General features: G+C 40.4%; 1 protein-coding gene across 10 annotated transcripts in view; it reads right to left on the bottom strand.

Moving 5' to 3' along the window:
* Positions 1 to 2,702: 2,702 nt before the first annotated feature.
* Positions 2,703 to 14,859, bottom strand: part of kiaa1109 (KIAA1109 ortholog) — a 66,572-nt gene continuing 54,415 nt past the window's right edge. For 9 of the 10 annotated variants that reach the window (XM_044373938.1, XM_044373944.1, XM_044373942.1 and 6 more), the window contains 14 exons: positions 14,289 to 14,489; positions 13,810 to 13,986; positions 12,708 to 12,845; positions 11,923 to 12,168; positions 11,684 to 11,837; positions 9,415 to 9,572; positions 8,191 to 8,380; positions 7,748 to 7,965; positions 7,119 to 7,370; positions 6,774 to 6,977; positions 6,172 to 6,366; positions 5,921 to 6,055; positions 4,949 to 5,114; positions 2,703 to 3,691 (listed from right to left, as the gene is read on the bottom strand). In XM_044373938.1, coding sequence (XP_044229873.1) covers positions 3,475 to 3,691; positions 4,949 to 5,114; positions 5,921 to 6,055; positions 6,172 to 6,366; positions 6,774 to 6,977; positions 7,119 to 7,370; positions 7,748 to 7,965; positions 8,191 to 8,380; positions 9,415 to 9,572; positions 11,684 to 11,837; positions 11,923 to 12,168; positions 12,708 to 12,845; positions 13,810 to 13,986; positions 14,289 to 14,489 — 2,651 coding nt within the window. In that variant the 3' untranslated portion in view covers positions 2,703 to 3,474. The remainder of the gene's footprint in view (positions 3,692 to 4,948; positions 5,115 to 5,920; positions 6,056 to 6,171; positions 6,367 to 6,773; positions 6,978 to 7,118; positions 7,371 to 7,747; positions 7,966 to 8,190; positions 8,381 to 9,414; positions 9,573 to 11,683; positions 11,838 to 11,922; positions 12,169 to 12,707; positions 12,846 to 13,809; positions 13,987 to 14,288; positions 14,490 to 14,859) is intronic. The other variant, XM_044373941.1, reaches the window with a different exon arrangement.

Genomic DNA, 14,859 nt, shown 5'->3' with positions numbered 1-14,859 from the left:
GTCAAACTCTTTCTCTTTCTTTCTCACGTAAACCATTAAGTCTGTGGTTTAAAATGTCAATAAGTCATTAATTAAGAGTTTTTACAATAATACATCTTATGAATTAAAAAGCGAGGCACTTATATATATTATAATTACAACTGCAAGTCATGTGGCACTTGTGTGAGGTGGAACTTGGAATTGAGTGCGAGGCACTTATTCTCAAAGGCTTCTCCTTAATCTCCTGAGGCTTGTACCTCATTTGTACGTTGCTCTGGACAAAATCAAATGAATAAATGTAAATGTAATACCAGTCAGACTGAAATATCACAATCATAAATGGCCATGAATTTTGAACAGTCAATAATGATCCCCAGAGAATGAATCCTTATATTTTTTTGTGATCCCCTGACTGTTTCTCTAGCGTACCACCAGCAGGCTGACATTTTTAGTGAAATGTCTTAACAACTACTGTATGGATTGGCATTAAATTTTGTACAGATATCCATGTTGCTCAGGGGATGAATGCTATCACTCTTGTGTTTTTCCTCTATAGCACAACCAGCAGGTCCCCAGGTCTGGTTCCCAGACAATGAATCCTAATGGCCTTGATCCCCTGAGTTTTCCTCTAGTGTCACCAGCAGGTGATATTTGTGGTTTTGAATGAAATATTTATGCCTAAGAATAGTCTCAGTTGCTTAGCATGGCTTTAGACTCTTGTTCCTGACTTGGGGAGCTCAAAGTTCTTATTAGTAGCTTGTAACAGATCTAAAGCATAGTAAATGAGTTATTAAAGTTAATAAAGCCATTAGTTACAACTTATAAACTCTTTATAAATGGTGTCTTATTAGAAGGTGGCTCTGAACCCTTAAGATTGAAAATCTACACTTAAACTTTCTCAAATAGCCTTTTCTCTGGCTATTTCACTTTGATTTGACTCATTGTGTCACATTTTAATTTAAAGCAAGATTTAAGAGACATCTTCGACCAGGTTGAAAACATTCTTAATTATATCCTGCCTGTCCTGTTAATAAAGACTTCCATCCTGGAAAGAGAAAATGTGCATCTCTCTTAAAACTGCCCACAGTATAGGAAATTGTCAAAAGCTCAACTAATATCTGGTTCACTTCAAAGCTGAAAATCCTTTATTGAAATACTGAATTATGCAGATAAAACACTCAACCGCTATCCCGCATGGCCCTCTAGGCTGTCTTAAACTCCGCATCTCCCATATTATAATTAGGGAATTATATTTTACTTTGTGCCAGCACCTCAACAGCCATCATATTCTGGTCACTTTCTGCTTTCTGTCAGTTTTACTTGACTGGGCAGTCCAGAGCTGCTGTCTGAGCACAGTATGATCCCAGGCCAGGAAGGACAGAGGAAGGCAATTTAAGCTGTTCAACATCTCTGGCCACTTCATGACTTTTTAATGTTTTCTATTCTGTTTCTATTTTATAATTCAGTAGCAGGACAGTATACTGTAGGGAGCTGAAGTGTCATTAAGATGGAGTTCAGCTTGTAAGATGACTGGCTTTTGACTCCATCTACTGGCCATTGACTTGGCTTTCATTTTAATATTTATATACTGTAGCTCTGTGAAGTTAAAGAATTTTTTTTTTTTAAAAAAAAAGGCAACATACAGTGTAGCAATATGTAATAAAAGAAATGACTTCAAAGGAAAGCAGGCAGCATATTCACATCAAAAATGATGTCCGGCCCAGGCATGTGAGAGCAAAGACTTTGAGCAGTGCTCTCACACTGAGCTGTCTGGGTTTCCTCAGGTGACACTGTTGTAATCTCACAGCAGACATCACAGAGGAAACCGGCAGTTCTCTTCCTCTCCGCAGTGCCACAGCGCTCTCCTTCACCCGCCAACGCACCATCAAAAATGCAAAACCATGGCATGAAACCAAAAGTGGAACATGGCTCGTGGAGAGTTGGGGATAACACAGTGGAAGAGATTAGAGCTGGTGGGGGGAGTCAGAGTACTGTATTAACAAACCCCTGCGGTGAACACAGCAGGCTTTTTATGGAGCGGGAGGGGGGGGGGGGGGGGGGGGCCGCAGGGGGGGGGGGTATTCTGACAAATATGAGAGGAAACTATTAGAAGTTGTTATAAATTACTTAGTGAATCTTGTGGACTTACACATGCGCTCGTTAACTGGTCTAAAACCACAGAACAGAAACAAATTAGTGCCTGAAGAAAAGAAATGTATTACCGTTGGTGCCATTAAAGCTTTGATTCAAAATAATATGAAGGATTTTCAAAAAATGTTACCCATTTCCAGGTAGTTAGTTTTATTTGAAGTTCTACATCACTCTGTCTGATAGGCGTTTAATGGAAACCTACGAAAAATTCAAATGCACTGACAGAAAATCTCAGGAAAGCCGCACTACTTGCCCAAACACAAAACACTGAATATGGTACCTAGAAGATATGACGGGAATGCCCATGTCTTACAAACTCCCTGCCTCTGGATAGTAATGCAGGCTTTCTGTTCTACTCTACTTTTTTTGGTCTCAAAGCAAAGATAACCTTGATGAGATCATCAGGGACATTCTCCACTTTAGAAACTATACAAGTGTTTTCACAGGCTGAGTGGTGACTAAACTGAACTTTATGTGTAAAATTGGTGCACAAAATTCAAAAATAAAGATTCATGTTAAGACATTAGTTATAACCAGCTGAACACTGCAAAGTAACAGACCCGAGATTCGTCTAAAATTAAATGGCAATATTTTTATTAAGTTAGGAAATCAACACATTTAAGAAATTTAATTATATACACTGGTTATACTGTATGGATTAAAAAAAAAAAAAAAAAAAGACAAAAATAAGCTTGACACACCAAGCTAATACATGTTATAGACTTTGCATTTCACGTACCCATAAATAATGATCTTGGTTCAAATTATAATTACAAGTTCATGTTCATCCTCATGACAGAGCGGATGATGTGCCGTAACCTCCCAGTGCTTCTTTGTTCACGTCAAAAATCAAGAACACTGTCACTGAACTGTTCTTAAATATCTTAAAACTACGCTATAAAATACATAAAGCATATCTACCATGTGTTCCATGGGAAACAAAGAAAAGGCAATGGTTTAAGAAATCATTTCTCATGAAATATTGTTAAGCCTTAAAACAAACTTTCAAGCGATTTCAGTAAGGTCATTTACAACAGGTAAAAGAAGCAGGGTTTCACCATTAAAGCAGTCAAATCATTCTACAATTTGCTACTTTGTTCAAAATATACAGAAAATAACATCGGTGCAAAACGCTTCAGTCAGAGCTGCTAGTGGCATGCACCACAGTAAACAACTATGCTGAAATTCACAGGTTGTAGCAGGTAAAGATGAGTTTGTTTGACAAATGCATTGTACAGTAGCAGCCACTGTAATACAATAATCCAGTGTTTGTGACCCTCTGAGAACGTATGCACAGCTTTGATTACAGTGGTGTGTGTGTGTGTGTGTGTGTGTTTGGGCTCCTTAATGTTCCTCTTTGTCTCTGCCCTTCTTCTCCTTCTCGTCCTGCAGGGCGGTGCCCAGCTTCTTGATGAGAACAGACAGTACCTTGTCCAACGGGTCCATCACGCCCCTCTGCAGCCACTTGGGAATTGTAGTCCTGGCGTGGTGGAAGCCCAGTTTTTGCAAGATGTAGTCCACTCCCACTGGGTCAATCTTACGTCCTGTCCAGGAGATGAGCCTGAAGAGAGAGGAAATGTTTAGTTTAGTCACTGATAATTGTATTTCAGACAGTATGTGCTGATTATTCAAGAATGATTTCATCTCATATTTACAAGAGGACTGTTTTTAAATGATGTGCTTTAAAAAAAAAAAAAAAAAATCTTCTGATTGAAATAAAAAAAGTTTACTCAAGTACTGTACTTAAGAACAATTCAGAGGTACTTGCCTTTTACTCATAGTTTCATTTTTATTTTTACTCCACATTATTGTTTTTTCATATTTAATAGCTGTATTTACTTGTTACTTTGCAAATGAAGATACTCTATAAAAAACACAATAATGAGCTTATAAAATACAATGCATTGCTATTGGCTAACGTACCCAACAGTATCCACCTCAACCATCAGTAATGTAAAATACTGCAACACATTAATGCATCACTAATAATAAATCAATAATATAGCATGCAGATAGTATAGTATAGTATAAAACTGTCATGAGCCATAAGGAGGACATCTACTTTTGATGCTTTATGTATATTTTACTGCCAATACTTGTGTACTTGTACTTAACATTTTGAAGGCAGAACTTTGACTTGTAATGTCGTATTTTTACACTCTAGTATTACTACTTTGACTTAAGCAACGGAATATTTTGAAACCACTGCTGCAAGTCAGAAGATGAACAATTCAAATCCTTAAAAGAAGTCTGCAACATGACAAAAACCCCACCAACAAAAACAAATGTAATGAAAAATAGCTTGAGATATGACTTCAGTTCATCCTTCATGCTGCTCTGGACTTTTATTTGTTTTCAAAAAAAGCCTTTATTCTACTGTATCTACTCAAAATAGTTGAAACACTAACACTGCCTGCATTTCATGCTATTTGTGCTACAAATAGTACAATAAAGGATACCAACTCACTCTGTCACGTGGAAGATTTTAGCTACGTGAGAATTTGAACTTTTCTTTCTTCTAGGCTGTCATGCATCTAATACAGTGATGCATGACAGCCTTGTATGTTAGGATTTGCATGTTTGGTCTTTGTGTCATCGCTCAGATCTGGTGTGGCCACAAGGTCAATAACACTGTGTCTCACATGTTATTTTCCATTTTCTCCTCTGCTGGTTTTGAATGAGCACTATTCATGAATGAGCATTGTGACTCTATTTGAATTTGTCATAGGTAAAGGGTGTGTGCGCTAACAACAACAAAACAAAAACAAAAAAACAAAAACACTCCAAAATGCGTGGGTTGCGGCGTGGCAGAGCTGACCTGAGAGTCGGCTCCAGGTGCCAGGTGTTGCACATGAACTCCCTCCAGTCCACCGTGGTGTAGTTGATGCCGTCGTCTTTGTCCTTGTCTGAGGAGCTTTCGTCGTGCAGGGCCGTGGGGCTCTTCTGGCCCGGCCGAGCCGAGAACATCCGCGGGGCGAACAGGGCTGAGGACACACGGGGGGAGGGAGAAAGCCAATAAGGTTGTTGCTTCACACGCTTGAGAGCCCTGCTGTTTTCTTTTAACACGGCAAACACATTATTCTTTCTCTTACAGAGCAGGAAAAACAACAACATCAACAACAGGCAGAGCACAATAAACATTCATTAATATCCCTGAAAGCTCCGACAGCACCTTGATAGTACAGACGTGGGCTCTATTCATGTTCAAATACCCATCTGCCCTACTGCAATTAATCAGGATTAATCAAACGCCGATGAAAATCTTCACCTCTCTCCTTCTTTTCTCTTTCTATTCAGCCGCAGCGTCAACACAACAAAGTGGTGGAACTATTTTAATCGTCGCAAAAGAATGCGAGGTCGCAGGCATGAGGAGTGCTAATTTGTTCCTTTGTGACAATGGGAAACCCATTAAAATTCTGCCTGCATTGGGCTCTCTGACCTCCCTGCTGTGTGTGAAAATAACACTCAGCTGCCCGCAATTCATGCTGCTCTCAAAAATGTGTCCAGCAGCATACAAACAGCTTCACAGGTACAGGCAGACAGATGTGGCGTGTCTTGTTATTTCTTCTCCGATAGTTTGATGAGTCATTTTCTTGACGTGCTGCACAATACCTTTTCTTTCCAAACTTTGAATGCCTTTTTTTTTTTTTTACTCTTGAATAATATGACGTTCTTGTTGTAGATGATTCATTATTTTGTGCTGTAGAGCGTGAACGGTTGAGATGACTGAGCATTGTTTACTTCTCGTTGACGTGCATGAATGATTGACTGTAGTAAAAAGACAAGAGACCTTTCTCCTTCTCCTTCAGGTAGGCTGACACCAGGTCATGAAGGAACATGATGAGCTCAGCGTCCATCGTCACACAGATGTGGTCTGTGAATTCGGTCACCACGCTGCACTCCACCTTGGGTTTGCTGTTGGAATCTAGGAACCAATAAAAAGGATGATAATTAACATAGTATTTGCAAACTTACATAACAGAAAAATAGGCAAGAAAAGACTTCAGCAGAGTTACGTTACTTTGTGGTGTCCGGTCATACCTGTTAGAGAAGGTTCATCAGGATCTTGTACATGGATGGACTTGAAGTCAAGTTGCATTCTGGGAAGGGCAAAGATGGTCTCCGTTTCATGGTTGTAGCTGGAGTTGCTGCGAAAGCTGCTCAGCAGACTGGAGCTTTTGGCAGCGACTCCGCTCTCCGGGTTGTTGGCTTCAACGTTCCTCAGCAAGTTTAACTCTGAAATGAGAGATAAAACATGTCAAAACTCTTCTGAATTCAAGGTCACCTTCACGCTACTCTGCTTTCTTAAATACTGTCTGCACCTGTTTTGCATTTAAGATAACAGGCAGCGACTGCGAGGCAGACAGAAAGCTGTGACTGTCTTCTTTTTAGGCAGAGTTGTCTCAAGTTGAGAAAATTCAAAGTTTTAAATGCTACTAAAATGAAGCCAATCAACCTCTACAGTGATACATTAAATCCTACATTCATGAAGTCACTGTTAGAAAAGTATTGATTCTACTTTATGGTCATCTTGGAGGTGCTGTTGAACTGTCATACTGAGAGCTGTTTATAATATTTCATCCACATTTTTATCAATAAAGGTCATTAAGGGACATTAATATACAACAGAAATAGATTGTTACCTTCGTTCCTCATGGCAGTGACGTAGTTGAACCACTCTTTGACGGTGGCAACTCCGTGTGGAGGGTTTTCGTGTCTCCTGCGAGTTATTTTGGTTATAGTGGCCATTGGGCTTTCGAGTGCACCGCAGGGTTTGGTCACCATGGTGTTGTGACCGAGATGGAAATCCAGTGTCTGCACGATGAAGGTAGAATCATCTTTGGAGCCTGGGTGGAACAAAAACAGATGTCAGGATTATAATGCCAAACCTCAATGTAAAAATCCTTTTTTTTTTTTTACATCAAATATTTAGTTTAAAATATATCTTGTATAACATAAAAGTCCCTGAAATGAACTCTCTGTCTCACCGTCCTCCCAGATCTTCTGTGCCTCCGTCCAGAAGGCGATGTTGGGCTCTTCCAGGTGGAACAGGGCCCATGACTTGGAGCGGAAGTTGGGTCCGTGGAAGCAGGCCAGGGTCATGTGATTACCATGGAGGCTCATTGAACCGCCCAGCTGCACCGCGTCCTCGGGCAGAGGCATCTGGAAGAGGGAGATGTGGCAGCCGGCGATTACCTTCAGCACCCCGGGCCAGTGGCGGTGATGGGCTGCATCCATGTCTGCGTGACAAAGACGGTTATGAGACACAAAGAGAGAAGCAGGGTTTGGACGTGGGCAGACAAATCAATTCTGCCTGGAACATAAAGGCTTGTTGCTGCTGGTAACAGGATCTGTTTTTTTGTGTATTTCTTCATCCTCAAATAACCTCCAATCTTTTAAAACGAATGCTGCTTTTTGTTTGTTTTTAATTATCTCATGAGCATGTTTGATTACACCCAGTTTGTTGAACCACCTTGTTAACTCTTTGAAACAGTGGTATACAAATGAAGCTTATTAGAATTACAAATCATTTTTCTTCCTATAACCAGCAGGACTCCCTGAGACACAGTCTGCATTAAACATTTTCACCCAGCAGTATAGAAAAAGCCACACTTACAAAACTCTGCACCTCCCTTCTCTGTGTTGATGACGGGGGTTTTGGGGGGTAGGTAGGGGCCAGGGCCCCAGGTGGAGAGGGCCCGCTTGCTGGTGTCGAACTGCTGAGTGAAAAACTCCTGCAGCTTCATGCCGATCTTGATGAGGTCTGGTGTGGTGGAGCGTGAAATGATCACTTGGAAAATGTCCCACTGCAAGTCTCCGTGGACGAAGATCTCACTGGAGGGAGAGAGAGGGAGAAAAGATGGGGATGGGGAGGAGGAGGAGGAGGAGGATGGTGGGGGGAGGCGAAGAACAGGGAGACAGATGGAAGAAAAAGAGACAGAATTAGTGTGTGTGTAGAAGATCATTACATCTTGAATGAACATACCGCAGGAGCAGGATTAAGTCAAGAAAAAGAGGCGTTACGCTGATTAGTTGGCTTCTGCCGACGTGGTTTCATACCTTTTCTCTGATAGGCTGGTGTCAACAGTGCACAGGTTGACTTTCCATTCGTCCTGGAGCTGCAGGTCAGCGTTACTGAACACACCCATCAGGATGCTGGAGCCCATGTAGTCCACTCGAGCCTCTGTCGAGCCCATGGTGATCTGGATTTTATGGCTGGGTTGCTGGTTTGGGTGTTCGGAGATGTGGGCTAGAAAAACAAACAGCAAGGAGTTATCACTGCAGCATCAAGTGACCACTTCACTTATACAATAACTTGGCGAGGCGGATGAGAGAGAAACTTGTGATAAGTGATACAGTTAAGAAAAAGAAAAAGAATAATATTTAAAGTGAACTAGTTTAAAAAAATCCTTATTTTTTTGGCCAAAGTGGGAGATGGTCTTTGCTATTATGTTAAAATAAAACCAAAAAAAACGTGTAAAATGATAATGTATTAAACTTAAATGAAAAAAAAACAAAACATTTAAATAGCAAAGGCCTGCTTCTGCTGAGCTCAGTATTTGTTTAACATTTCATCATCTGCTGCTTACAGGTGCAGTTGGAGCCCTGTGTGTGTTGTGGACCGGAGGGTGCATCAGCATATTCATGCACTGCAGTACGAGTTTCACTTGTTGAAAAATGATCCAATTTCAAACGAGGAGGATGATCATTTCACTTCATTACTGTTGGTAACTTTCCTAAGTTGTAGAACTTTAGCTTACTTTAAAAGTAATGTCAGTCTTATTCCGATTTAAATGTTTCACTTTCAATATATTTGAATTGTTGAAAAGTTAAAAAGTCATCAGAAGTTAACAGAGTTCGGTCTGCTACATAGTGTATTCATTACATGCAAAACTGCAGGCGGTGAAATAACATGAATACTCAAATAGACATTTACTTAAGTTGAAAGAAAAACGCAATTATATTCAATTTACAAATGCATAACATTTAAATATGTGTAATAGTAGGTTATTTAAACACTAAATGCAATAAATATATAATATATATATGGAGCATATATTTACATGGCAAGTGTAAAATAGTGAGAGTGAAATGTGAAAGTTTATATGTCTGGATTTTATGACTGCACAGCTCAGTGTTGTGTGAGAACCCTGCACTGAACTCTGGCTCGGTTCCACATCCACAGTTTACACTCTGCTGCAATAAGAGCTGCTAACGAGTGGCAGGAAGAAAAAAAACAAAAAACACCAGATGTCTGAAAAAGTCGACGCTGTGTTTACTTACAGACCATCTCCAGGGTGTTCACGTCTATATTGCCACCCACCACCCCGCCCTTGGAGTCGAGCTTGGAGCGGCCGAGGCCCACAGACATGCTGATCTCTCGGTCCCGGTTGCTGCCCACAGACAGTCGGCCCTGACTCTTCAGTCCGCTGGTCGTCCAGCTGCAGGGGCAAAAAAAAAACACAACTGTGAGCTCTGCTGAATAATGTAGAAGTGCTCTCTATGAAACGTAAATGACTCATTGGGAGGACTTGCCCGGGAATAAAAACAGCCCAGAGAGAAGGAAAAGACCAGGAGACCAGAAGAAGCGACTCTGATTGACGAGTAAATATGTCAGCTTTTGTATACGAAGATATTGTTACGCACTTAAGCTTGTATATCATAATCTCAATATAGCATTTTAATATGACAGCATACTATAAACTCATATCCAAGTACAGATTTGTGGTCCAGAGTGTAGATTTCTTTATTAATACTTTGTGCGCTCTGAACGTACCTTACTGGCAAATAAAAAATCTCATCAATAATGCCTGTACGGACGATCAGATGATCTGAAATCAATTCTTGCTTCAAAAAAAAACATATAAGACTTCTGTATAAATGTTTTCATGTTTGAAAAATATTCTGAAATCTTAAATAATTTAAACGGCGCTGGAGAAGTCTATCCTGACCCGGTGAGGAACAGTCAGCAGACAGGTGTGTGTTGCCCACACATTTCCTCCTGAGTGGAAGATGTTTTTTTAACTTTATGATGACCCACAGCTCATAAAAACAGTACTGCCTTAGTTATGAGGTTGTTGTGTTGTTGATTCAGCAGCATTTCCTGCAATTGTGTCTTAACTGTAAGAGGTGAAAGTTGTAACGACGGCACTAAAGTACAACAGTGTAGTAGAGGTGAATTGAGCCCACAAGAGTGGGCGGTAAAGAGGCATTAAGAGTGGAATATCAGATGTAGAAAGGAGATAGAAAGTTGCAGCACAGAGACAACGCAAAGACAATGATTCAAACATGTAAGCTACATAGTTTCAGCTGTAGTAGCGTCCCTAGCAACCACCATAGCAACGATAGAAAGCATAAAAATATCTGCGTAATAACTGACAAACTAAACATCACATACATTCACTGAATGAAGATTATGAAAATAAAATGCACATTTCTTGCTAGAAATCTTATCAAAACGCTTTTTAATGCTGAAACTATCTTAAAATGTTGCATTTTCCACTGAGAATAAAAAAGGGATGCCAGCCATTTTTTTTTTTGGCTGATTTCCCTTTTTGCAAGCATCATAGTGTAGTGAGAGAACGATGCGCTCCGTTGAATGGGCTTGTTTTGCAATGTCTACAACCTGGGTTAGGGGATTGTATGACTCAATCCAGAAGAATGTACAGTTTTTATGCAATTTCTTTCCATTGGATGGAGGATTCATAGTAGGTCGGGTGAATTTGATAACACAAAGACAATTGGTAAACTTGTTCAAATTTCTGTTCCAATCAAATTCACAGACATCCCGCCCCCTTCTGACACAAAATGATTATTTTCCAATCAGCTGTCAATTAAACGAGTTACGCTGCTGTCAAGTTTGGTTTATGTCAGTGATGCTGTAACCTTCTGGTTATACAGCCATGGTACCATTGGGCGATGTTAGCAGGCTGGTGAGCACACACCAGACTTGACGATGACAATGCAGAAAAAAGTCATGTCAGTACTTTACTTATATACTTATACTATTTTCATAAGGAATGGGAAACACAGTTTTTTTTTCATGAATGTGAATGACAAGTGTGTATATCTCATTTGTGGAGAGAGAGCGTGGCAGTCAGTAAAAGATGTAACATCAAGGGCCACTGAATAATAATTAAGTTATTTTGGGTTATCTTTTACAGCTGTCATGGGTGATATGAATCCCTCCTAGACTCCTTTGCCAGATTTTTTTACTTCCATGTGTAAGTTTGAGGCCAATTTAAGTAACACTCAGAGGATTTATCCAAATATACCCAGAGGGAGAAAATGATATGGATGTCTGTTTATTTATAAAGATTTATTAACTGTTGTATCACTTGTTAGAGGGCACTGGAGTTTTTTTCAGACATCAGGGACAAACTGAAAAAAGTTAATAAAATAGAGTCATTCTTTGAAATAGCAGGTAATTTCTCATAAAAATAGCAACTAAAATATATATGTCAAATACATATTAATTTCAGAAATCGCTATGGAAATAAGTGTAATATCTGTCTATTTGCATCCTTTCAGTCAAGAAACTGTAACAACTTACGTATTGTTTCCCATGACGTTGCTCATATTCATTTGGACGGTGAGCTGTTTCAAGTTGATGGCGAACACCACCAACGTCTCCCACGGCGCCCCCTGCTGACCCGCTGCTTTGCCGTTTTTACTGAACGAAGGAGTGGATGTTTTGGTCACCGAATCTGGATGAGAGGGAATAAAGATGAGTAAAAACGTGGCGGAGGAAAAGGAGTTGCATTTGGAAATGGGAAGACTTTTTGTAATTACCTCTTCTCGGGGCTGAGGAATCAGACACGCTCCTGGTGCGACCAGGTGCGGGGGACTTGAGGTGGCTCAGGCCGCCCGGGGACATGTTGCTTCCGGTGGAGTGCTCAGAAAAGACGTTGGGCGATTGGGGCATGTGCTGCGTCCCGGTGCTGCCGTCCCAGGTCCTCCAATAGGCTTTCCGGCTGGACTCGGGGGACAGATGCTGAGTGATGTTTTCGGCCGAGTCCGGGGTGGCGGGGCCAGAGGCTGCAGCCAGGTAAAGGTTGAGAGATGTAAGTAAAGGACAGCCTTGGAAATGTCAACTTGGAACAGAGGGAGGAAATGTTGGCTGAAGGAAGGTCAGCGAGATGGGATATTAAAAATGAACACAAGCTAAACCCCCCTTGGTTAGGAGACAGATGGAGCCTGACGTTAAAAGAATGATTTACTTATTTCTGCATACAGTTGAGTCTTTTCCTTCTTTTCTTTTGTCCATGTTAGTAAGTTTATCTTGAAGACCATGTTAGTATTATTCTGCTTTTTTTCAAACTTCTAGCACTACTTTCATACAAAAGTCAACAACAAACAAAATATACACGTTCTCTGTTCATGGTGTTAGACGCTATGCAAAAGACGATATTTTACCACAAAAACTAGAGTTCTAGTTGTATATTTGCTGTTCGTTTGTGGAACAAATTCAGCTGAGACCTTTCCTTTCCACAAAACTACCATGCTACCATCCTAATACAACATTTAACAAACCAACCCTACCACAGGCCAAAGCCAATGAGTGGACTAAAGGTCACCTGGCAGGTTGATCGTCTGGTCTCCGAGGAAGAGGCGTCTGGCGATACTTCGTCGGTACCAGGCTCTGGGGAAGGCCAGGATCTCACTCAGTCGCCTCATGTCGTACTTGAAGGAAGCCGAGCCAATATCACACACAGCTGAGGAGACAGTATTACGTTCGTTCATATAGACGCACCCATAAAACGTTCTACAATGAAAGCGCATCGGTAGCATAATGCTCGTTAACACAAACCTACAAGGGAAAAAGAAGCACTTGTGCAACCTGACAGTCAAAGATTAAAAGGGTGAATTTTTCATTTCATTATGCTCTCCAGGGTCATTTCTATACTAGTAAGATGTCCCATTCATGAGTTCATGCACTCGTTTGGACATGTATATTTCATGTAGCTGATGTAAACTTCTAGGACTGTACTTAATAATATATTTAACATCTGCTAAAGATCCAACACTGAATGTATTTAAATGTTTGGTTGTATGTCACTTCAAATGTCCTGGCTGTAAGGCTGATTAAATGAGCAAAACGGAAAACAAAGTTGGAGACATTCCAAAAGACATTCATGGACAATATACAAAAACACACAAAAAAAACACATCAAGTAAATACTGTGACAGTCTACTTCTTAGAGACGCTTTTGCCATCAGGAGATAAAAAACCTTCCATGAACAATGGTCCATAAGCTTCTAAGGAACTGAAGTTGTTTACATGATGTTGACTTGTGTTGATGCTTTATCTCACATGCATTTTAGGCCTGTGACTTAATCTGATGCAACTGAGCAATCAGCTGACATCTGTAGTTCCTTCTGATGATGGTTTTAAAGTAAAACTGAAAGCATGAAGCTGCAACAAGGTAACTTTACTACTCTTATATGTGTCCCATGAAATAACAAATTTGGGCTTTAATAAACATTCCTATATACTAATTTATACTTTAAGTCTGCTGGGAATTTATCACATTTCCTGACTTCACCTACTTGAAACAAACCTTAAAATTTAAAGAATCCCTTTAGTTCTTCCAGAAAGAAAGTTCAAAGTTAAAAATGAACTTTACACAGACAAAACAGGAATAGTAATGGGGACATCTCCCAGTGCTGACAGTGTACCTGAGATGTTGATGAGGGTGGTGTCCATTTTGCCACCTTTGCCAGGAATGAAGCTTTCAATGAAGGTGGGGCCTCCGGTCCGCCTCATCCTGGATAAACTGACCTTCACAAACTCCAGGTTGATACTTAGAGAGTCTTTCCTTCCTGTTACTGAGGACGGCTCCTCGTCTACTGTACCTTCAGGAAAAAGAATGGTTATCATGACGATTATTACACTTTCATCTAATTTGAATCTTGGTAGCCTCTCATATTATTAATAATACTGTACCACCATTTGCATAAAGCATGAAGTCATAGTTATTTCCATCTACACTAAACCTACCTAAATCACATGTGTGTACATATATTTGTATTTTAATCATATCCACAGTAAAGTCTTCATCAGTGGGAACATTAGATACTAAATTTCATGAACAACTGCAGCCCTGTAGAAGCGCATGAGAATATTACAACAGGCTTCCCCTCTTCTCTTTCCGTACCTAATGGTCCTGGGCCTGGAGGCAGGCCTGTGACAGCAGATTTCTGCTTTCCGGCGCCGTAGGGGTGGAAGACGTAGAGGGAGAAGTCAGACATGCAGGCAGTGAAGCTGAGGCCTGAGGAGTTACTGGGGGGCCCGGTGAGGTCTGACTGGCTGCTGCTGTGGCGGCTCCTGCCCAGAGGGCTCCCCAGCAACGGAGATGCTGGAAGGATACAAGAGGAGAGAAGGAATAACACGGATGGAGTAAGAAAAGCAGTCACATACAGTAGGCATGAACTAATTAAAATACTTTTGTTGTCCTCTATTAACAGACATAAATCATCCACTGAGCTACAGTAGCCTGCATGTGACTGAAATGATAAAGTCACATTATCATAATACAGCGGTGTAAGCTAATTAGAGCAGAGATCCAAATGAATTATCTGCTGAAAAGTTAATACATCACTGTGCATAATAATGTAATACTGTAATATTAATACTGTGCTTTTCCTTTTTGGCTTGAGAACAAACTGTACATGAACATTTACTGTAAATGTGGCTGAACTAAATAAAAAATAAGACCTGAGATTCAG

Source organism: Thunnus albacares, chromosome 15 (assembly GCF_914725855.1).
Source record: "Thunnus albacares chromosome 15, fThuAlb1.1, whole genome shotgun sequence".
Lineage (NCBI taxonomy): Eukaryota > Metazoa > Chordata > Actinopteri > Scombriformes > Scombridae > Thunnus > Thunnus albacares.
Note: the sequence above shows the minus strand (reverse complement) of the source record. Positions and strands in the feature narration are given on the sequence as shown.